This window comes from Vulpes vulpes, chromosome 15 (assembly GCF_048418805.1).
Source record: "Vulpes vulpes isolate BD-2025 chromosome 15, VulVul3, whole genome shotgun sequence".
NCBI classification, from domain to species: Eukaryota; Metazoa; Chordata; class Mammalia; order Carnivora; family Canidae; genus Vulpes; species Vulpes vulpes.
This window is the reverse complement of record NC_132794.1, coordinates 100,834,650-100,856,686: the sequence shown is the minus strand read 5'-3', so window position 1 is coordinate 100,856,686 and position 22,037 is coordinate 100,834,650. Positions and strand designations below refer to the sequence as shown.

The 22,037-nt window shown below is 45.2% G+C and overlaps 2 protein-coding genes across 3 annotated transcripts in view; one reads left to right on the top strand and one right to left on the bottom strand.

Moving 5' to 3' along the window:
• Positions 1-7,686, bottom strand: part of ACSL5 (acyl-CoA synthetase long chain family member 5) — a 41,943-nt gene extending 34,257 nt beyond the window's left edge. The window contains exon 1 of one of the 2 annotated variants that reach the window (XM_025993595.2): positions 7,240-7,686. The gene's annotated coding sequence lies outside the window, so the exon portion shown is untranslated. Of the gene's footprint in view, positions 1-4,646; positions 6,559-7,239 lie in introns of those variants that run through there. The other variant, XM_025993587.2, reaches the window with a different exon arrangement.
• An 11,100-nt stretch (positions 7,687-18,786) lies between these two features.
• Positions 18,787-22,037, top strand: part of LOC112914554 (guanylate cyclase 2G-like) — a 45,250-nt gene continuing 41,999 nt past the window's right edge. Inside the window, 2 exon segments of the mRNA XM_072738137.1 lie at positions 18,787-19,179; positions 21,473-21,821. Of these exon segments, the coding sequence (XP_072594238.1) occupies positions 18,787-19,179; positions 21,473-21,821 (742 nt within the window).

Genomic DNA, 22,037 nt, shown 5'->3' with positions numbered 1-22,037 from the left:
CCACCTCTTCTCAGAAATGCCACAGCCAGGGGCTCCATGCCATGGCATGGGCAACGCTAAGCAATTCGATCTGAATGAGCTCGAGGGTCACTGATGCCGCAAGCATTTGAGTATACTATGTGCTAAGCAGCGTGTTCAGCATGGGGAAAGCTCCCGTAGGCTTCATAGTCTACCAGGACCTAAAAACAATTCCCCAGGCAGTACACAAACGTACCATGGCGTATAGCCCAGCCTCTGGAGCATCTGGTGGACAGGAGAAGTGTGTGTGTGGCAAGAGATAGATTATTCTCTGTGCTTTAAATTTGTTTATAAATTTATATATTTCAGTAAGTCAAACAAAGGTCTTGGATCAACCGGGTGCCCAGCACTCTGCCATGTGCAGAGGAACACATCCTATTTGGGAAAGGGAAATGGTTGAACGGATGTTTCTGGTGGAAGTAGAGAATCCATCTTTAGTTGAAAGGGTGTGGGGAAGAAGAAGCCTTTAAGAAGGTTGAAGGAGCTGGTGCAGAGGCAGCCTAGGTGGCTCAGCGGTTTGGTGCCACCTTCAGCCCAGGGCCTGATCCTGGAGACCCGGGATGAAGTCCCATGTCGGGCTCCCCGCATGGAGTCTGCTTCTCCCTCTGCCTGTGTCTCTGCACACCCCGCCCCCGTGTGTGTGTGTCTCATGAATAAATAAAATCTTAAAAAAAAAAAAAAAAAAGAAGGCTGAAGGAGACAGTATCTGGGCCTGGTGGAGATACTAGATGATAGAAGTTATATCAGTCCACAAACACTGGAGAGTCTTGGGGTGCCAGGTCTTGCCCAGTTGAGCTGAGTGGTATTTCACAAAAAAGTCCTCAAAATCAAATACCAAAAGCCTCTGAACTCAGTCCATGAAGTTAGCATAGGATGGTTGAGCCACCCATGGGCTGGTGGCAGGCAGTGACAAATCCCACTGGATCTCAGATTGACACAGTCAACCTTGGTCTACCAGGATGCCTCCAACAAACCACAGCCCAGCGGCCCTACCCTGTGGAAAACTTTGTCTCAGTTAACACCCCCAAAGGCTTCCCGAGCTTGTTGCTGACCGAATGGATTCTGAAAGAAGTGGGGTCAGGAGAATCGGTACCAGAAGTCCACTGGACTTGATAAGAGAGCCTGTAAAAAGATAGTGTGGACAAAGTGCTAGGCCCCTGTCACCCAGGCAGGATAAAAGCAGTGATGTAAACTGTTGTGAAAGAGACCTTCCTGCCAGGGCTCCTGCAGAGTCAGCCCTCGTACTCCCTGGTCCGCCAGTGGTCAGGAGTCACAGATTCAAAGTGCAAACAATACGTTTTATTGCCAACAGTCTCATTTCTAGCAGCAGACATTCAAGGCCATTGCCCATTCGGGTGTCAGAGGAAGAGTTCTACCACCTGGGTGACCCAGGGATAGTCCCATAACATCACTGAGCATCCGTTTCCTTCAACTGCACACAGGAAGGGACAGGTAAGAGTCCCTACTTGAAAGGGACACCCTACGCGGTCCCCTCCAGTGCAATGCTTGGTACGTGGGAAGTCCTCAGGAGGACCGGCTCCCTTTCCCGCCCCCACCTCCCTCAGTCTCTGACTCCTTATCAAGTATCAGATGTTCTATCCTGAGGCTTCCTGAAAGAGAGGAGGGGATCGAGACCTTTATACTCTAACTGCCCTCCAACTTACAAGCAAAGGTCTTCACAACTTCTCATTTCTGTGGAAACAGAGGATTTCTCATTGGAGAGGGCATCGAGCACCTCTGAATTCTGATGCAGCTATCTCCTCCGACCCTCCCCTACCCCTGCATCCTGCCTGCAGGTACTCACAACCTCATAAAATAGATTGACCCACGGAGATGCAGATCTGTGACCTGCTCCCCCAAAGACGGTTGAAACCTTGACCTGGCCACAGCCATGCAGCAGCTGCCTGACCTTCCAAACTCCAAAACTCGTGTGTTCATTCACAGAACATGGATTGAGAGCCTAGGAAATATCAGGCCTTAGGTTTTCAGGGGAAGAGCAAGTGAGAGAGTCCTTTTTTTTTTTTTTTGGCTCAGATGCATGGTTGCATAGGGGAGAAAAAGACCTGCATGCATTTACAGCAGATGTGGCAAGAGCAATGATGGTTGACTCAGGGCTGCTGGGGATAAGTCACCTTTGTGGGGTGCTGCAACGCCTGAAAACAACCCCAAATGAGGGTTGGTGCGTCTGCTGGCCAGGAATATGAGAGAGACAGAAACCCCATTCCTGGTTTCTAAACAGCTGCCAAATCCTGGTTGGGGAAGTCACCTGCCTCCAGGTGAAGGGTTCTTTTTCCCCCAAGTGCAATTCATAAAACATTAATCCTTCAAAGTGAACAATTCAATGGCATTTAATATGTTCATAATGTTGTGCAACATCACTTCTATCTAGTTTCAAAACTCTTTTATTACCTCCAAAGGAAACCCTGTGCATGCTTCTCCCAATCCCTGACACCACCAGTCGGCTTGCTTTCTCTATGGATTTGAAGTGGGAAGATTTTCAAAAGAGGTTTCTCCCAATTTCTAGTTCTTTTGTCAAGGCTCGAGACTAGACTCTTCTCTCTCTGTCTCTCTCTCAAATAAAAATTAACCAGACTCATTTGGAACTTTTTCTTTCAGATTTATTTAATTATTTGTGAGAGAAAGTGAGAGAGCATGACCAGGGGGACGGGCAGAGGAAGGAGGAGAGGGAGAAGCAGATTCCCCACTGAGCCGGAAGCCGGATGTGGGGCTCCATCCCAGGACCCTGGGATCACAACCTGAGCTGAAAGCAAGAGTCTGGCACTCAACCGACTGAGCCACCTGGGCGCCTCTAGCCTCATCTGGAATTGAGGAAAGTTTGCCTCTGGTGAGTCAGAGTCATGATTCCAGGGTCCTGAGATCGAGCCCCACATCGGGCTCCCTGCTTGGTGGGGAGCCTGCTTCTCCCTCTTCCTCTGCTGCTCCTTGGCTTCTCTCTCTCTCTCTCTCTCCCTCCCTCCGTCAAATTAATTAATTAATTAAAAAATCTTTTTAAAAATGTGATTTTCTAGGAAATCTGAAGAAAGGCTAACTCTGCATAGGAGTAGTTGCAGCATGGTTTTCAGTAGCACATGGACTACAGCTTCGAACTCTGTTTGACTTTGGAACATTAATTCACTTCTCTGAACCTCCTCAGCCATAAAATGGTGAAATCATCCACATCATAAGTTTATCTTAATGAAACGTTAAGAGTAGCTCTTATGAGCTGGTGCTTAACTTGGCTTCATCTGCCTTTTCTCCATTCATTCTCTGACCTTGAGCCTCACTATAAAGTCTGTGGCCTACACTATGCGTTTAGCCCTTAAACGTTCGATGATTCCCTGATGTTATGATAGGTGCTTTTGCCCTCAAGGAGTTAGAATATATAGCCTGGGAGAGAAGACTGTTTTAGGTCAGGACCTAGCCAAATACCTGGCTGAAACATTCTGTTTGGACTGGATAATGTGTTTTTTAAAAAAAATGGAATGTGTTTTTTCTGGGGCCGGTGCACCTACCTTGCATTTTGCCAGAGTCCCTACCACCTGCATCTTACTATCTACCACCTATTTAACTCTATTATCTGCTTATTCTCTAAATATTTGTGGTCTTTGTGTTTTGTTCTCTTGATTGTGCCAAACATACAAGTGATGCCTACAAGAATTTTTACCATGTCTCTTACAAGACTATTCTGTGTTCATCTCAAATACGTATCCATCGGAGGGGACCCCCCCCCCCCCATAGTGTTACTCCCATGCTGGAATATAACTCCCGTAGTGTTACAATAGCCCCAGGGTCAAGTGAAACCAACTATTCTATTAAAAACATTTATTTTGGGATCCCTGGGTGGCGCAGCGGTTTGGCGCCTGCCTTTGGCCCAGGGCGCGATCCTGGAGACCCGGGATCGAATCCCACATCAGGCTCCCAGTGCATGGAGCCTGCTTCTCCCTCTGCCTGTGTCTCTGCCTCTCTCTCTCTCTCTGTGACTATCATAAATAAAAAAAAAAAAAAATTAAAAAAAAAAAACATTTATTTTTACTTAATCAATCTTTTTTGAAATTAAATTTGGCTATTTTTTAAAGACTCTGCTGCTGATGGAAAACACCGATCTCCTACAAGCCCCAGATTCAATTTTACTTTTCAGACCACCAAACAGATTAATCCCCACATGAGGTAACAGTCCTGAACCATGGAATCACTTCTAAAGCTCATTCTTTGAAGGTCCTTGAAGCTCACCTGAGATTCAACTTGTGGCCCCCCTTAAACAGATCTAAGTTCATTCAGGAACCATCCACCCACCACTGATCCATCACCTCTCAGCAGAGGAGTCAAAGCTCACAATGAATATTGAGGAGGTCTGGCCTGTAGCCCACCTCCCCCGAGAGAGGCAGGAGAAAGAAAATCCAATCCACACCCCTTACACCACCACGGTCCTCCTTCCCTTTCGCTCCTCCTGATAAGGAAGGTTTAAAGGGGTCCCTTAGAGACCTGGGAGGGAGAGGAAAGCACTACACGTGCTCGGGGCACAGCAAGCTCTAGATTGCCTGGAGCCAGGGGTGACAGTGCCCTGTCGGCCTCTGCCCCATGCACACAAGACCCCTTGCTAAATGCCCCCCCAGGACGGTTCCCCTTACCCTGGGAGGGGGGTGCATCTCTTGGCGCTTCCTGCGAAAGGGGCTTCCAGGCTCCAGGTTCTTCCTGGCACAGAATCCCTGTCGCCCTTCCCTCAGCCCCAGTTCATCCAGGGACAGGCTGGCTCCAGAGCATCCATGCAGGCAGCTGGCCACGGCTCGGAGCGCCCCGGTTGTGCCCCTGCCTGAGCTGTCCCGAGTCAGGCCATGGCCGGGCTTTCAAACGTGCTCGGGGACCTCACTTCCTGGTTTTTCTTTCACAAATGAAAGTGGAAGCTGCTCTGGCCAGGAGGAGAACAGCCGCCCAGGCGCCCTGGCTCCTTTTCAAAGCCTTAACCCCAGCCTCTAAGGGCTCAAACAAAAGCCAGCCTGCAGCACACAATTCACCTTTTGCCCCTGTGTCTGACAACCTCGAAACCGAGACAAAAAAATTAAAGCAGACCAAATTGACTTGAGGCTGCCCCAGCAGACAACCAGTGCCAGGAAGGGGACAGGGCTCCCCCTTCGGCTCCCAGGACAGGTCCAGCCCCAGGTCCCCTCTTCCTTCCTGATCGTGGAGCCCCTGGCAGGGTCACCCTCCTCCAACCCAAGCTCCCTCTCCACCTGCCTCGGTCCCCAAGCACTTCTGATACAGCCAACAAAACAAGCAAGTCAAGAGTGACAGGGACACGGATGGAGAGCCTGTTCTTTTCCTCTGACACAACAGCCCTTGAATTTTTGTACCTCAAAATCTAAACTAGAAGTCCAGTCTGCTGCCCCCGCTCACTTCCCCCAAATTAAAACTGGGAACAGGGACGCCTGGGTGGCTCAGTGGTTGAGTGTCAGCCTTTGGCTCAGGGTGTGATCCCGGGGTCCTGGGATGGAGTCCCACATCGGGCTCCCCGCAGGGAGCCTACTTCTCCCTCTGCCTATGTCTCTGTGCCTCTTTCTGTGTCTCTTGTGAATAAAGAAATAAAATCCTTAAAAATAAATAAATAAAAATAAAACTGGGAATGTTTTAAACCACGGGAATACAACAAGCATATATGCCATTAGCTGTCAGATTGATCCTGCATCTTGCAGCTTCTGGAAACCCCACTGGACACATGTGAATCAGCAACAGGAAAAGGCAAATCCCGTCTTAGTGTTATTGTAAAAATTGTTCTGAATGTGTAGACCGTCTGGAAGGGTCCCAGAGATTGGTCTAGAGGATAACAGGACCTGTAGTAGTCTCACTGGACTCCCCTAAGGCTGGGGCCACAAACGGCATGAGAGCTTCCATTCTTAGACTTAGAGGCAGAAATCATGAGTTCTCCTGCTCCCTCCTACCCCTCCCCCTGACACCCCAGAATTAAGTAACACTTTCTCTGGCCTTAGTTCTTTCAAGAAGGCTTACGTTAAGTTCAATATGAACCTGGCCCTTTACCAGAGCTAGGTTAGGATTCGTCTTCTCTACAGAGAAGAGATCCTAAAGCCTCCAAACTAAAACAAAACAAAATGCCAGTATGAGCTACATTGCAATCTCAGACAATGGGAGCTGATCCCTTGGCCTCACTCAGGAGTCCCCTTTAGACATGGAAGAAAGACTCAGTCAGAGAAGAGGAGGTGGGCTGCCCTGGCTCATCTCGCAGCTGGAGGGGCCCTTGGCTTTGCTTAGTGACGGGAGCTCTTCCTTCTAGAAGCAGCTCCCTCCAGCAGAGAGCATAGGATGACCAAACAGGGGTCCAGTCTCAGCTACCCTAAACACCCCGAGTGCTGGCTTCTTTTACCAGCTGGATGAATTGCTCAGGGCCAGATGAGCTTTACTCCCATTTTACTATTTTCCTCCAGGATCGGACACTCAAGTTCAGAACTGCCTCGGTCTTTCAAACAGGCTACGGAGTTGCACTCCTACTGAATCCTCTGTGCACATGAGGCACACTCAAGATTCCAGGAAATAATGGAAGGTTTCGGTAACCCAGCAGAATTCTGCATTCTGCAGCAGCAGCCTGGAGTGACAGACCAATCAGGACTGTAATCCTAGCCGCACCTCCTCCTGGGTAGGTCGCCTGGGGCCCGGCTGACACTTTAACAGCCCAGAGACACTTCATTCAGCTGTGGAATGGGAGCAATCCCACCTGCCTCATAGAAGGTGGTGCGTGGCCGAGGTAACACATGCCACACACCTAGCACAGGCTCCCGCACCCAAGACAGTGTCTGCTAAGGATTCTCTTCCCCTAGTCCCTTCCAACTAGGATTCGCTGTCATCAGAAGCTGGCAAATAGCCTTTGTAACCAACCCGACAGGCAAATTTTTGAATGGAAGATGGAGAAACACAGCTTGGTTCTGTCTATAACCCTTAAGACTTTTAACCCTAGTGTAGTTCCATTTAGTGAAACTAACGACTTTCTCTCCCAAATCTACCTCCTGCCAGCATTCATACAGCCTCGATGTCTCTACTTCTTTTCCAACTGGTTTCTGTTTCGCCTCTGCACAAGTCAGCTGAGATTGCTATTTAAACAACTGTGATTTCATGTCAGAAAAGAGCCCTTAGACGGAGGAGAGACATGCATTTCCCACCTGTCCCTGTCCTTACTGTCCCTAGATGTATAGAGTAGGGAGCCATGCTGCAGCTTACCTTGCAAGAGTACACTCCCTTCCTGGGCCCAGGAAATGCACTCCTCACAGCTGGCTGCACTGGATCAGCACCACATCCAGACACCTCTGCCCCTTGCACAGCTCCTGTGATGAGGCCACATCTGAAGCCAATGCGTTCCGTCTTGAGAGTGACCAACAAGCTCCCTGAAACCTTTGAACCTGTTGCAATAGGGGTTCAAAGGTAGAAGTTAACCTGTTCAAACACATGGAGTAACCTCCAACAGTGACAAGTGTAGAATTTGGCAAAAGGTTAAAACCGGGATCGTTATGCAAGGGCTGAGGAAAAAGAAGGAGGAGAAGAAAAGACAACCCTCTTCTCTGAAAGCTGTCATTTAACAAGCAAAATCTTTATGAAGCCCAACCTCAGGGGAAAGGAAGTGGACAAGTAGGTCTTCACATCTGCTTTTGGGACAGAATCCCTGAAACTGTGATAGGAAGAGGAAGGTCTAGCTAACAAAGAGGGAAAACCTGCTCCTCGAGGTGAGGTTGAGAGGAACATGGGAAGCCACTTTAATTGGTTTAAGCTATAACTTTCAGAATCAGATAGGCAGAGGTCTGCATTTCAAGATCAGTCTTCTTCCAGAAGAGGCCAGTGACCCCCTCCAGAACGAGAACATCTCCAAGATGATGAAATAAGACAAATCTTTCTAGCATCTAGACTGAGGGGCAAGCCTACCTGGGTCGAATTCAGAATGCAGAACCATGGAGGCAGCCTGAACCCCCCATGGCTTAGGAAGGTCCTTAAAGGAGTACATTACTATTACATTGCTTTTCAACCTCTGCTAACTCTCTCTTGACATTTTTTAAAAGATTTTATATGTTTATTTTAGAGAGAGTGAGGAGGGGGAGAAAGGAAGGATCACAAGCAGATTCCATGCTGAGCTCGGAGTTAGACGTGGGGCTTGATCTTCACTACCCCGAGACCATGATCTGGGCTGAAACCAAGAGTCAGATGCTTAATCAATGGAGCTACCCAGGTGCCCCTCTCTCTTTCCATTCTGAGATCACTGGTCATCATTCTTAGTTCTAAACTCTTTAAGACTGCAGGGCACCATTATTAAACAAAAAGGAGATGAAAGAGGCTCCAGAGATCGTGTTCAATTTCCGTGTTATAGGCGAGGGCAAGGGCACCAAGGGCCTTTCGGGTGAAGGGAGTCACTCAGAATCATACAACCAGTTCGTTGTGAAAGTGACACCTGACTCTGGCCCCAGACAACCACTTCAGTGCCTTTGTCCTGATATGGTTCTGTTTCATTGATATGTAGTCATTTAACCACCAGGAGATTTTAGACTTGACCGCTTTCTGTGTACTGGGCTGGCAGAAATTTGTGGCAATGCTGCATTAGGTTTCTTCTAATTGTATTCAGTCAGTCAGCTAATAACATCAAAACCAGAAGCCAACACCTTGTCCTGTGGACTCCCATATGAAGCAGCTACCACATTAGGTTTTAGTAGGACAGACTCTTACCCAGGTCTTAGGTGCATTGGGTCTTTAAAATCACTCGATGGCACACAGCCCTAGTCCTGCCTTAGTATCTGAGGGAAAAGGGCTAAGAAATAACTAAAGAACGTGTGGGTTAATGAAAACTGGGGGCATGAGTTGAACCCATTTGTTGAATTCCTGTCAAACTGTGTTAATTAGCAACCTACTATGCCATACTTGCTTAGAGAAAAAGATGCTCCAGACCAGTGATTCTCAGACCTAGCAAACATCACAGTCCCCTGGAGAGCTGGTTGCAACACAGATTTATGGGCTGGTGCCAGATCTTATGATTCAATAGGCCTAGGTTAGGGCCTTGAATCTGCATTTCTAACAATTCCAGGTAATATACATGCTGCTGGTCTGGGGACCACACAAGGAACACCACTGAACCAAGCAGCCACTTTGCCTTTAATGAGCCCAAGTATTGAAATGTCAAAAGGGACTGTGTCAAAAGGGAAGTCTTGGCTATGGTGACCTTGCAGGTGGAGGAAAATGGGGCCCAGAGTAGATCTCATTACTGCTGTAGAAGACAGATGTTCCTCAAAGTCATAGGCAGGCTAGTCTCAAAGTAGCACCTTGGCAGTAACAGGAGGTACTGACACTCTCTGCCTCACTTCTCCTTGTGTAAATGTCAAAGTCCCGCAGCATCATAACCAGACAACCCATGTGGGTATGAGGATGGGGGTACAGAGGGTGTCATCTGATCCAACAACCTTAACTTTATTCTTAAGGATACCTGAGATAGTAAAATGTAAAGCAGCTGGGGCATAGACTCAGTAGGAGAAGGGAATCTGGAAGCCAGGTCTCCAGTGTCCCCATGGGCTATCCAATCTCTTTATAAACCACGATTTCCTATATCATCTCTCTTCCAGAAAAAAAAAAACCTCAAAAACAAAAAGTTAAAAAAAACAAACCTATGTGAAATAAGGCTTCTTTACAGCACCCTCCATTTTTCCCACCCTTCCCACAGCCATATACGTTTAGAATTCAATACAAATTCCTTCAAGGTTTGAGCATCCCGTAGCCCCCCCAAAGTGCAAACTTTATTGTTTTATGCCATTTATAGGTAAGGTGCTCCAGGTGTTATGAGTCTGACCCAACAGCCACAGTTTGGACACACTGACACACAGTGCTGGGGTCGGTTTGTTTATATGCCCTCGCCTTTGGCAGAGACGAAGAAACCACGTATTTCATATACAACAGTTCCAGAAGACCAGGAGCCAGTGTTCTAGAGTTTTATAACACAGCCTGTAAATAGTCAGAATACATCCTTTTTTTTTCTTTTTCTTAAGGGAGAGCAAGAGAAGGTGAGCAGAGGGGGAAGAGGAGAAGGAGAGAATGGATCTTAAGCAGGCTCTGCAGTGAGCATAGAGCAGGACACAGGGTTCAGTCCCACATTTCTGAGATCATGACCTGAGCTGAAACCAAGAATCTGATGCTTAACCCACTGTGTCACCCAGTCGCTCCCAGATACATCTTACAATAGTGGCTGATAGCTCTCTAGAAGAAGACTCCAGGTTTCCTTCATTTTTGAAAGCAGGGAAAGACAGATCTATAAGCAGGCTGACTTTTTATGTAGCCCCACAGTGAATTTATGTAGCTCCTCCCAGTTTATAAAACATTTCCACTATCCTTTAACAAACCTGTGAGGTCTAAGTGGGGACAGTACCCTCAGCATCCAAACCTTCAGTATCTGTTGGGGCCTGTGACACAGGTGTCCTTTGGCCCTCACCATAAACCTACCAGATGGCTATGATTTGTGGCATAGGAAACACTTACTTAGGAAGAATCTTAGCCTGTTTCAACTGCTAATCTAACGTCTTTAGAAGTCAAGCAATAAGAGGAGAAAGAGCAGAGCCTAGAGCTCTAGGCTGGATCCACTCATGTTAACTTAGTAATGGTGGCTCAGAAAGAAAGGAGACAAGACATTCCCCTCTAGAGGTGGCTGTGTAGGAGGACACGTTGTGATGGCATAGAGTGGGTACAAATAAAACTGTGAGGGACTGACCTTTAGCTTTCCACATGGCAGAGCTGACTTTGAAGTTTACCCTTCTACAGAGATGTGAAGAGGAAGGGGCAAAGTTCCTTAAACTCTTAACAAGGGTGCCATATAATTTGCCATTTCAACTATCAGGATTCTATACCCACCCTTCCCTTGGTTATCTGATGTTTCAAAAGGCTTATGGCGCTCAAAGTACATACACCTTGCCAGGTAGCAAGCTAAGGTTCTTATGCCAGCTCCTTTATAAAGGCCTTCCAAGGTATCAGGAACATTATTGAGCACTGTCCCAAGAGCTTTGTCTGCAATATCTCACTTAACTTCACTGTGTCCCCATAAAGAATTTATTATTCTGTAGAAGAAAAGCTAAAAGAGGGCAATTAATTTGCCCAAGGCATGTGCCTAATAGCTGGCAAAGTTTCAGAGTTAGATTTTGAGTTGAAGGAGTCGAGTCTAAAGTTTAGGTATGTATCTATGAGTATGACCCATTCCATCAACCTCTTGCCATCTTGTGCATTTATATATATGTTTTATCTCGGGAATCTTTCGTTGGTCTCCCAAAGAAAATTAAGAGCTGTTGTCTTAGAGGAAGCAGGACACAATGCCAGCCTAAGGATCTGATGCCAAGGGTGAAACAACAGCTACCTTTTCCCTCCTCAGAAGGGCTTTCCATCTTCCTGGATATCCTTCCTGCCACTGAGATCATTTCCCACACAGAGCCTCACTTCACTCAACTCAAGAGGCCCAATGCACCATAGATCCAGCTGTGCAACCCTCAGGTTGGTCTGCTTAGTCGTGAGTGCCCAGGGCACTGCTGTCAATCTTGGACCATGGGGGGATGCCTGTGTGGCTCAGTGGTTTAGCGCTGCCTTCGGTCCAGGGCGTGATCCTGGAGTCCTGGGATCAAGTCCCACATCAGGTTCCCTGCATGGAGCCTGCTTCTCCCTCTGCCTGTGTCTCTGCCTCTCTGTGTCTCTCATGAATAAATAAATAAATCTTTAAAAAAAAAATCTTGGACCATGGGACTTCACAACATGTGTGGGAGAAGCTGGCCTCCATTTCAGGGCTAGAGCAGCTCATTTTTCCTCAGCTTGGGTCATGAACAGAAACAGCGTGAGCACCCAGGCCCTTGAGGCCACTTGCTCATTCTTTGTGGGAAGGAAGTGTTATTCAAGTGTGAGCACTCAGTCGACAAGAAGAGTGTTTGCATAGATTGCGATACAAAGTTTTCCCTATTCCCAGATATGCCATACCTCCCCACGCACACAACATACACGGAGCACATGGCCTTGTAGACTTCGGTCTGAACTTTCTGACTGGTAAGCCACAGCACACGGATGGGCCATGAGGTACTGGCCCTCAGCCCTCACAGTGGCTGGTATGCTTGTGAACAGCCTCATTTAGGGTAGTGTGTCACATAAATATGCTTACTCTCAGGTTCATGATGTCAGCAAGGTTGGACACAGGCAACTTGCTCCTTTGTCAGTGACAAAGTGACACAGGCGACTTGCTCCTTTGTCAGCAAGTGGTTTCCAGGAACATTTACGAATCAGATGGAAAGTGGAAAGATCCTTGAGAGAGGTTGTCAGCTCTAAATTCCCAGAACCCTCAATAATCTGGTAAAAATCATCGGCATTTCCCAGCAGGTTAGAAAGGTGGCTCAGAGGGAAGATTAAGATCTGTGCTGCCCAATAGCTAACCAGGAGCCACATATGGCTACTGAGCACTTGAAAGGGGGCAAGTCCACATTTAGATGTATACAAAACATATTCCAAAGTTTGGAGACTTAGTATGAAGAAAATAGCGTAACATGTCAGTTTTAAAAATACTGCTTACGTGTTGAAGTGAGAAGATCTAGGATATGCTAGATAAGTAATTCTCCTTGTTCCTTGTCCTCTTATAAATAGGTCTGCTGAAAATTTTTAAATTGTTGAAGGGACTTGCACTGTATTTTCCTTGGACAATGCTGATTTAGACCATAGGTTCTTGGCTTTAATGCCTCCAGAATATAAACAAAAGGTGTGTCACTCAGCAGCAGCAGCGAACATGTCATAACTGGAAGAACTTGAAGAGAGTAAGGTCTTTTGCTTTGCATATAGCTTTGGCATATTAGAGCCCACGGAGGTAAGCCAAGTGCCTACGGGGTGTGAGGACCCCAATCACTGCGAGGTTTTCCTGACCTGCGAATTCAGACAGCGGGAGTTAAACATCCCTTCCACAGAGGTTATGACCTTGACTGGAGTAACAGTCCCATATTCTAAAGCTACTCTTCCATGCCAGGCACCAGCCTGTGTGTCCTATCTACATCTGTTCTTCCATCGAATCCTCACATGAGCTCATCAGGGTAATTAGAAATAAGGAAACCGAGGTTTAGACACGACATAACATGTACAAGTCAGCTTAAATTTCATTGCAAACCGGTGCCCCCAACCATCTCGCTACACTACCTCCTCCAGGAGGGTGAGTGAGGAACGCAGATGGGGGTGTCCATACTTTGGGGGGCATGCCAGCACCTCCCTCTTCACCAACCCCTTAAGGACATGGTCCTCTGTTTTGCAGTCTTGGTTCCCTGGGCTCACAGCATGAGAGCACAACCCTGAGAGCCTGGCTAGAGAGCTATTTGGGAACTTCTCACATGAGTGGAGCGGAAATACCAGGAAGTGGGAGGGGTTCTGGTCTCTCCAGACAAGAAGTTGAAGAGGGTGGAGGAGTCAGAAAGGAACATCCTGCCTCGCTTTAGATGGCTACACACCAGAGAGAAGCTGCTCAGACAACAAGCCTCATGTCACACAGGCCCCCAATGGGATGGAGAAGCAGATCATGCTTATGGGTTTAAAGTGTATACTCATCAGAGAAAGATATGTTAAGGCAGGGGCACTTTGTTTGCTCAGCATCTGGGACACTGTGGCAGGAAAGGTGTTCTTGGAAAACTTAATATTTTATTGAAAGTGGCTTGGGAAGTAATTGCGTCAATGTTAATATTATTAAATATCTTAGATTACTGAGCAGACAACTGCCCCCTCTTACCCTCCACCTTCTGAATGTTTTTGCTCGTCATGCTAAAGCTTTATTGGGGGGTTGGGAGCAGTAATCTGGAAGGCAGGTCAAAGACCACAAAATTAATATTCAGATCAGGAATATGGCCTTTAGACTGGACCAACCTGCTAAACTTCAGGTTATATCTGTAGCCAGAAGAAAACTCAACAGTATGGAGTAGGATCCCTAGATTGTAAGAAGCACCATTCAAGTGGCAAAGACTCATTCCTGGTGGAAACAGGTATGAGAAAGGGCAATCCATCACAGGCCACAAGAAGCATATTTTAGCCTCCCAGGATAAATATCAGATGTTGAAGTACATTAAGAAGTCATGTCTCCATGAACAAGGATTGTTGGCCCCTCATATAAACATTTCTAGAAACAAGACCAGCATGTCCTCATCAGAAAGCCACAGCCAGTGCCTCATCCTTGGCCTTCTAGAACTAGTTGAGAAAGGTCACCTAAAGGAGATCCAAAGGATTTACTTTGTTTCAGTTCTAGAAAACACACTCTCTCCCTTTACACAAGTTCAACCTTTACCCCACTTTCCTGTGCCTCCTCAAACGTTTACTTACTAGAAGCTTTGTATTCATTGACTGCATCACAACTATTTGCAAGAGTGGAGAGCACAACAGGGAAGTTGGAAGTTCACACCCAGACAGGTAATAGCTGCCTTTTTACTTGCTCTAGCTTAGAGGATGGTTAGTACCAGATGTGCTAGATCTGTAGGATGCTCCCTTTTGAAATCTGTAAGCAGGACCTGGAAACAAACTTGTTGCTATCACCAAGCATAGAATACTTGGTTAGTTATGAGTCCACCAGGGTCCTAGGGTTTTAGGACAAGAAGCTGGTAAAGTCAAAGGCTCTGCCCCCGGCCATTTTGTCACTTCTTCAATAAGAAAACGGAGGCTCAGATCTGGTCTTATTTACTTAGCAAAACCTGAGGCTGATGCCTTTTCCCAGAACACATGACAAGATGTGAGAGTGTAAGGACAGGGGTGATGGTTACCTCTCCCTCTGGCTTTCCTTCAAGGGGATTATAGGCTCCTCTTATACTTCAACACCTTTTTCTGCTTCTGGACCTTTGCTTTTTCTCTAAACATGATGAGGCCACTGATATACAAACTGAAGGGAAGCGATTGGGGTGGGGGAAGGCAGGTAGAAAAGCCAGAGGTCTTATTGAAACGCTAGCACCCTGGATCAGCTAATCTTATCTGATTGTGGATGCTGAACAGCTGGCTTTGTGTCTAGTTTATGGCACAGGCTGGTCACCATTGAGGAAGCCATAAATTAGGCAGAAAGAACCCTCCCTCTGTAATAATATCTTCAGAAAACAAGATATGGAGGGCACCTGGGTGGCTCTGTGGTTGAGCATCTACCTTTGACTTGGGTCATAATCCCAGACTCCTGGGATCGGGTCCCACATCAGGCTTCCCATAGGGAACCTGCTTCTTCCTCTGCCTATGTCTCTGCCTCTTTGTGTGTCTCTCGTGAATAAATAAATAAAATCTTTTTAAAAAGAAGAAGAAAACAGAAATGGGTTAAAGTAGCTATGAATCAAAGCACTACCCCACTCACGTAGAAAACCAAACTCTGTACCTCTGCTGGCCACGCACAGGCTACTTTTGTTCCAAACCATCATCAGATGAAACCATGTGGCATCCCCCATCAATCACCATGGCACTGGTAACTTCCAGACATAAGAATCTCCTAGAAGAAAGGAGTACTGGAGAAGCAAAGTGGAGAACAATGTGCCCCCTCTCAGCCACCACCATCCCTACAGAGCACCCCCAGCTGCTTTTAATCTCAGGCCTTTCCACTCCAGCCAATCAAGTGCGCCCCACACAGTGGGTGGGCCTGTAGCTACGGCAACTGTCTTCTGGATAATGATTGCCATCACCTGGACCACCGCATCTCTGTTGCTCTCTTCCACTGAGGGCAATGGAGAAATGGGCGGGACCGAGCTCAGCAGAGAGTAATTAGAGCCCACGGAGGTAAGCCAAGTGCCTACAGGTGTGAGGACCCCGATCACTGCGAGGTTTTCCCGACCTGCGAATTCAGACAGCATGAGTTAAAGCCCGTGCTTTCACTCCACAAGTGCAATTCTGTAGTTTATTTATTACTAATTAAAACTTTCATTTTTATTCCTCATTACAGACATTAAGACAAAAAACACGAAAATTAAATAAAGAGAAGAAACCACCCATATAATTTCCATCATCCAGGGAGAACAACTGTTAGTGGTTTAGTGTATGTAATTTTTGCTATGCAACCTTCTGTGACTTTTCAAGGAAATAAAAATAGAATACTGTACATGTCATTAAAAATATTTATTTATTTGAGAGACAGAGAGAGTAGGGGAATGGCAGAGGGAGAGAGTCTCAAGCAGACTCCATACTGAGTGCAGAGTCTGATGTGGGGCTCAATCTCATGATCCTGAGATCAAGACCTGAGCTGAAGTCAAGAGTCAGATGCTCAGCCGACTGCACTGCCCAGGTGACCCTGTACATGTTTTTATAGTGTGCTACCTCACTTAATACATTGTGACTATCTTTCCAAGTCAATAAATATACATTTAAAATACCATTCTGATTGGTATGAATCCCAGGTTATTTATCCAGGCCCCTACTATTTGACATGAAGTTTATGCTTAATTTTTTTTATTAAGATTTTTATTTTAACTCCAGTATAGTTACCATACAATGTTATATTCGTTTCAGGTATACAGTTTGGGCCTAATTTTTGACTATTAGAAAAAAAGCACTGTGGTTAAATTTTATCATATGATTTCATTTCTTTAGGACAAATCCCTAAAATTGGAATTTCTGAGTCAAAAATGCATATATTCTAAGACTCCGATGCATACTGAGAATTAAGATTCCTACTCAGCAGTGTATGTCTATTTATTAAACTCTCATCAACACCGAACCTTACTGGTATCTTCTCCTGGTTTTCACCATACCCATGTGTAAGTGCTTGAAAATACAAAAAGAACTCATACAAATTATGATTAATATTAATTTGCATGTTTAAAGGCCCAACACTGTGCTGGATCTGAGGATCCAAGAAGGGACACAGACAGTCACCTTGGCCTCAAGGATTCTCAGAGAAAGATAATCTGTAAACATAAAGAATCTAAAAAGTGGGAGTATAAGTTTTAAGGAGTTTGTATATGGAAGGGGGAGAGGGGATGCAGAGCATGTAATAAAACATTGTTTCTAGAATCCTAGCTTTGTCATTAGGAGTGGTACAATGATACATCCATCAAGGATGCTCCCTTATTGAGTTCTTACTAAATGGTAAACAGCATGCTAAGGAATTATGTAATCTCACAATATCTTTACAACAACCCTCTGAGAGGGGTGATGTTGTGTTATTCTGAAATTGAGGAAATTAAGGCACAGATGTAATTGACTCACTCAGGCCCACAAACATCTGGTAAACCATCTGAGTCAAAGTGGTCCCTGGAACTCTAACTATGGTTAGAGTACAGGAGTCTGGACTCAGATGATTTGCTAATTTGACCCTGAGCTGTCCTAGCAGAGGAGAGAAGGAATCTGTAGCTCAGTGAAGAACCAGTTATGATGAGTCTGGTTTGGGGCAAAGCCAACCCCTCTAATCCACAGGTTTGGAAATAGCCCTCTGAGGTAGGCAAGGTTCATTATTGCCATCCTAGGGACTTGCTACTGAAAGGACATAACTAACAGGTGGATAGTCATTGGCTAGTCTTTCCCTCCTCTCACTTTAGACTGTCTCAAAGTTTCTCAAAACTTGGCGTATGTAGGGATACATGAAGGCATGTTAAATGTAGATTACCAGGGTAAATCCAAGACATTCTGGTTTAGAGGGTCTGCCGTGGGGCCCTTGAATCTATCTATCTGACCATTAGGAGATATTCATGTATGTGGTCCTTAGATCAAGCTTTGAGAACCACAGCAAGTTTACTGTGCCAAAATATATAATCCTGAGGTGAATAGGAGATGTCAGCCCCTTCCCTGCCAGTGGGATCCAGAAGAAAGCCTATGGTAGGGGGAAACTGAACCCTTTATACTGATGAGCATTTGCCAGGTGGTGGCTGGATCTTCTTACCTGGGCATAGCAATGACTTTCCAAGGGACCTGCCATCCCTGTAATGCTTCACGTAAAGTAGTAGTTCATATGTAAAATATTATATATGGAATACTTCATATGTTATTCATCAATAAAAAATTGTCTCCAGCTTTTCCCTGGGCTGTATAGAGGAAAAGTCAGTGTTATCCATCAGTAATCTCTCCCTGGTGCCTGGCTGAGGGATACAGGCTGTACTGGGTGTCGGCAAATCCCCTCACAGCCATCAGCTCACTTAATCTAGCAGAATTTCCTATAAGATGGATTCAGTAGGTGAGGATCATCATCATTACGATGATATCAACAACATCAATCAACACTGTCATCATCATCACCACCACCATCATCTAACGTGGATGAAATGGTTCTTTGCTCAGGCATTGTGCCAGGCACTGGATCACTTTCAGTCCTCATCATGTCACTTTAGTAACGATCCCCTTATAGTTTTACCCCCATATTATGGATTAGGAAATTAAAGCATAGAGAGGGGAAATAATATGTCCCAGGTCACACAATATGTGGTGGAGTTAGAATTCCAGCCTAGGCCATTTGCTTGAACTTGAGTGGTTCTCATGATTTTTCCTTTACTGGTGAGGGAGGGATCTGAGAATTAGGCAGATAATGTAGGGGTTATGTGACCTTCCCAGAACCATGAAATTTATCAGTGGTGTCACTGGATCCATTACCAGGGTCTTGCTGACTCCCTGCCTGAGCCTCTTTCTTCAATACTGCTGCTTCTAGATGTATTAGAACAGACTCTGAAAAGGGAAGGTTTTGGTTAATTAATGGTACTGAACAGAAGCATGCTGTGGTCCTCAGGGAACTCTGCATTGTCATTTAAGCTCCTGGCATGAGTGACCAGCAGGCTGAGTCTCTAAGTTCTGCAGTGATACTGTTGTTAGATGCCATCCACGGCTCTCAGGATAGGTGCCGAGGCCTCACTCAGATCTGGGCTCTGTTTGGGGAATGAATGTCATGCTGCCCACCCAACACTAGTTCTGACAGTCTTTACCAGTATGCTGGTGACTTGGCCTGAGGCTACTAACCTCACTGTAGGCTTCCAGGCCCCCTAGAACATCTCCCATCCAGTCAGTGTGCAAAGGTTGGGTTCAGGCCTCCAGACTGCCATGGACAAGATTAACTCAGAGACAGTGGACCTTGGAAACTTCAGCTGGGAGTTCACTTATACCAACTCAACTTGCAGCATCAAGGAGTCTCTTAATATTTTCACCAGTCAGGTCCAGAGAGAAGAGATTTCTGCCCTGTTTGGACCAGCATGCCCAGAAACAGCAGAGGTAAAGTATAGCCTTCTAAAAACTTTGGCTGAGTTTTCATTGAAGAGATGGTTTTAAAGGTAATGGAACAGATATGAATAATCTCTTGGCAAGGATGACATTATTATAGATAGGTTTGGGGTACCATTTCTTTGAGATGTAATTAGAACAGTTAATATTCTCTTTAAAGAAGGCCTTTCAAATCAATACTTGTTAGTTTGCTCACTAACTTGTGGATGGTCACTAACAAACTTGTGGATTGTTTGGACTTGGTGCTGTTGTGTGTAGACTTCTTACTATTTACTCAAATGTCAGCCAATGAATGTTTTGTTTCAAACAGAAAAACATCATTTGTTTGTGTAGGTTTCCCTTTGGTGTGTAATAGATTATTCAGGGGTGGTAAGAGTAAATGGGAAAGAGTGAAATACGACAGATTGCAGTAAACCAGGGCAAGCAAAGAAGACAAATGACTTGTATCTGTTTATTTTTTTCTATGAAATACTTTTAATGAATTTATATATGCCCACCACCTGCCTAGTAACTACTAACCCATATCAGCTACTCCATCCACACACCATTATAATTCTTTTACTGTTTTCCATATTATTGTTATTATTATTGTTATTTTTTAATAATAGATTTATTTTTTATTGGTGTTCAATTTGCCAATTTACAGAATAACACCCAGTGTTCATCCCGTCAAGCGCCCCCTCAGTGCCCGTCACCCATTCACCCCCACCCCCTGCCCTCCTCCCCTTCCACCACCCCTAGTTCGTTTCCCAGAGTTAGGAGTCTTTATGTTCTGTCTCCCTTTCCGATATTTCCCACACATTTCTTCTCCCTTCCCTTCTATTCCCTTTCACTATTATTTATATTCCCCAAATGAATGAGAACATATAATGTTTGTCCTTCTCCGATTGACTCATTTCACTCAGCATAATACCCTCCAGGTCCATCCACGTTGAAGCAAATGGTGGGTATTTGTCGTTTCTAATGGCTGAGGAATATTCCATTGTATACATAGACCACATCTTCTTTATCCATTCATCTTTCGATGGACACCGAGGCTCCTTCCACAGTTTGGCTATTGTGGACATTGCTGATAGAAACATCGGGGTGCAGGTGTCCCGACGTTTCATTGTATCTGCATCTTTGGGGTAAATCCCCAACAGTGCAATTGCTGGGTCATAGGGCAGGTCTATTTTTAACTCTTTGAGGAACCTCCACACAGTTTTCCAGAGTGGCTGCACCAGTTCCCATTCCCACCAACAGTGTAAGAGGGTTCCCTTTTCTCCACATCCTCTCCAACATTTGTGGTTTCCTGCCTTGTTAATGTTCCCCATTCTCACTGGTGTGAGGTGGTATCTCATTGTGGTTTTGATTTGTATTTCCCTGATGGCAAGTGATGCGGAGCATTTTCTCATGTGCATGTTGGCCATGTCCATGTCTTCCTCTGTGAGATTTCTCTTCATGTCTTTTGCCCATTTCATGATTGGATTGTTTCTTTGGTGTTGAGTTTAATAAGTTCTTTGTAGATCTTGGAAACTAGCCCTTTATCTGATACGTCATTTGCAAATATCTTCTACTTGTATCTATTTAGTTAATGGGATTAGCTTTGCAGAAGTCCTTAGTGTCTCGTGCTCCGAGAGGTGTGGATACAAAAGCAGAATATGAAGCAGCATCGCAGCCCTCATTCTCAAAAATACTGCAGAACTGTCGTTAGTGGCTGCTATCAAGTGAAGTTCATGTTTGAACTTGGATCTTAGTCTCTTCTGGAATTTTTCTTTTGATACATTTCTAGCTGTCCAGAGCCTACCCATTCTTTCAGTGAAGTTCAAATGCCATGGAGTTTTTCTTCACTCCCCTACCCTCACTCTTTATATCCCTAATTCCCCAATCAGAAGTAATGTCTTACTTCTCTTAACTCCTCTAAATCCCTAGCCTATAAATATTGAAGGGTATATTTAACTCTGAAGCTATTTTTATATGTCTTAGCTTCCATAATAGTTGATCATAAGCTCCTTTAAGAGCAAAGTCCTCCAAATTGTTTGTAAATAGGCTCCTAATGAAAAGTATTGAGAAACGAATAAGGAACACATCAGTCAATAAATCCTTGCTGTGATGATTATTCTTGTCCTTTGAGGTTTTGCATCCTCAAGATGGCTCCAAGACATTATCATCAATATTCCAAAAGAGAAGGTCCAGTATGACCCATAGATTTACTGAATCCTAAGTTTACAAAGATACCTTACAATGGAGTTCGAGTATAGTGTAAACTCAATTATGGAAAGACATTCTTTTTGTTCTTTTCCAGGTTATTGGCTTCCTGGCCTCAGAGTGGAATATCCCTGTGTTTGACTTTGTTGGACAAACTGCAAAACTGAAGGACAACTTCTTAAATGACACCTATGTGAAACTTGTGCTGTCCATGCACAGAATTGTTGATGTCCTCCAGAGAAGTCTCCAATACCTCGGTTGGAAACATATTGGGATGTTTGGAGGTCACTCTGGGACTTCCTCTTGGAATGGAGTGGATGAATTGTGGAAGGTTGTAGAGAATGGACTCAAATCCCATTTCACCATCACTGTCAGTGTGAAATACACCAACAATGATCCAGCCTCGTGTCAAAAGAATCTCAGGGCTGTGTCATTGGTTGTCAGAAGTAAGTAGGAAAGAGTCATCTGTTGCTTATGTTTAGAGAGACTAATAGGAAAAGCAGATTGTTTGAAAAAAAAAACTAAGAACTATTCATTTTTCTATGGGGGTAAAAAACAGAAGGAAATAGGGTGCAAAATTAATGATACATAAAAACATCACCAACAACAAGGTTGGTTTTTTCTTCAATCTAAAGTGAAATCCCTGACACAATAGTGTTATG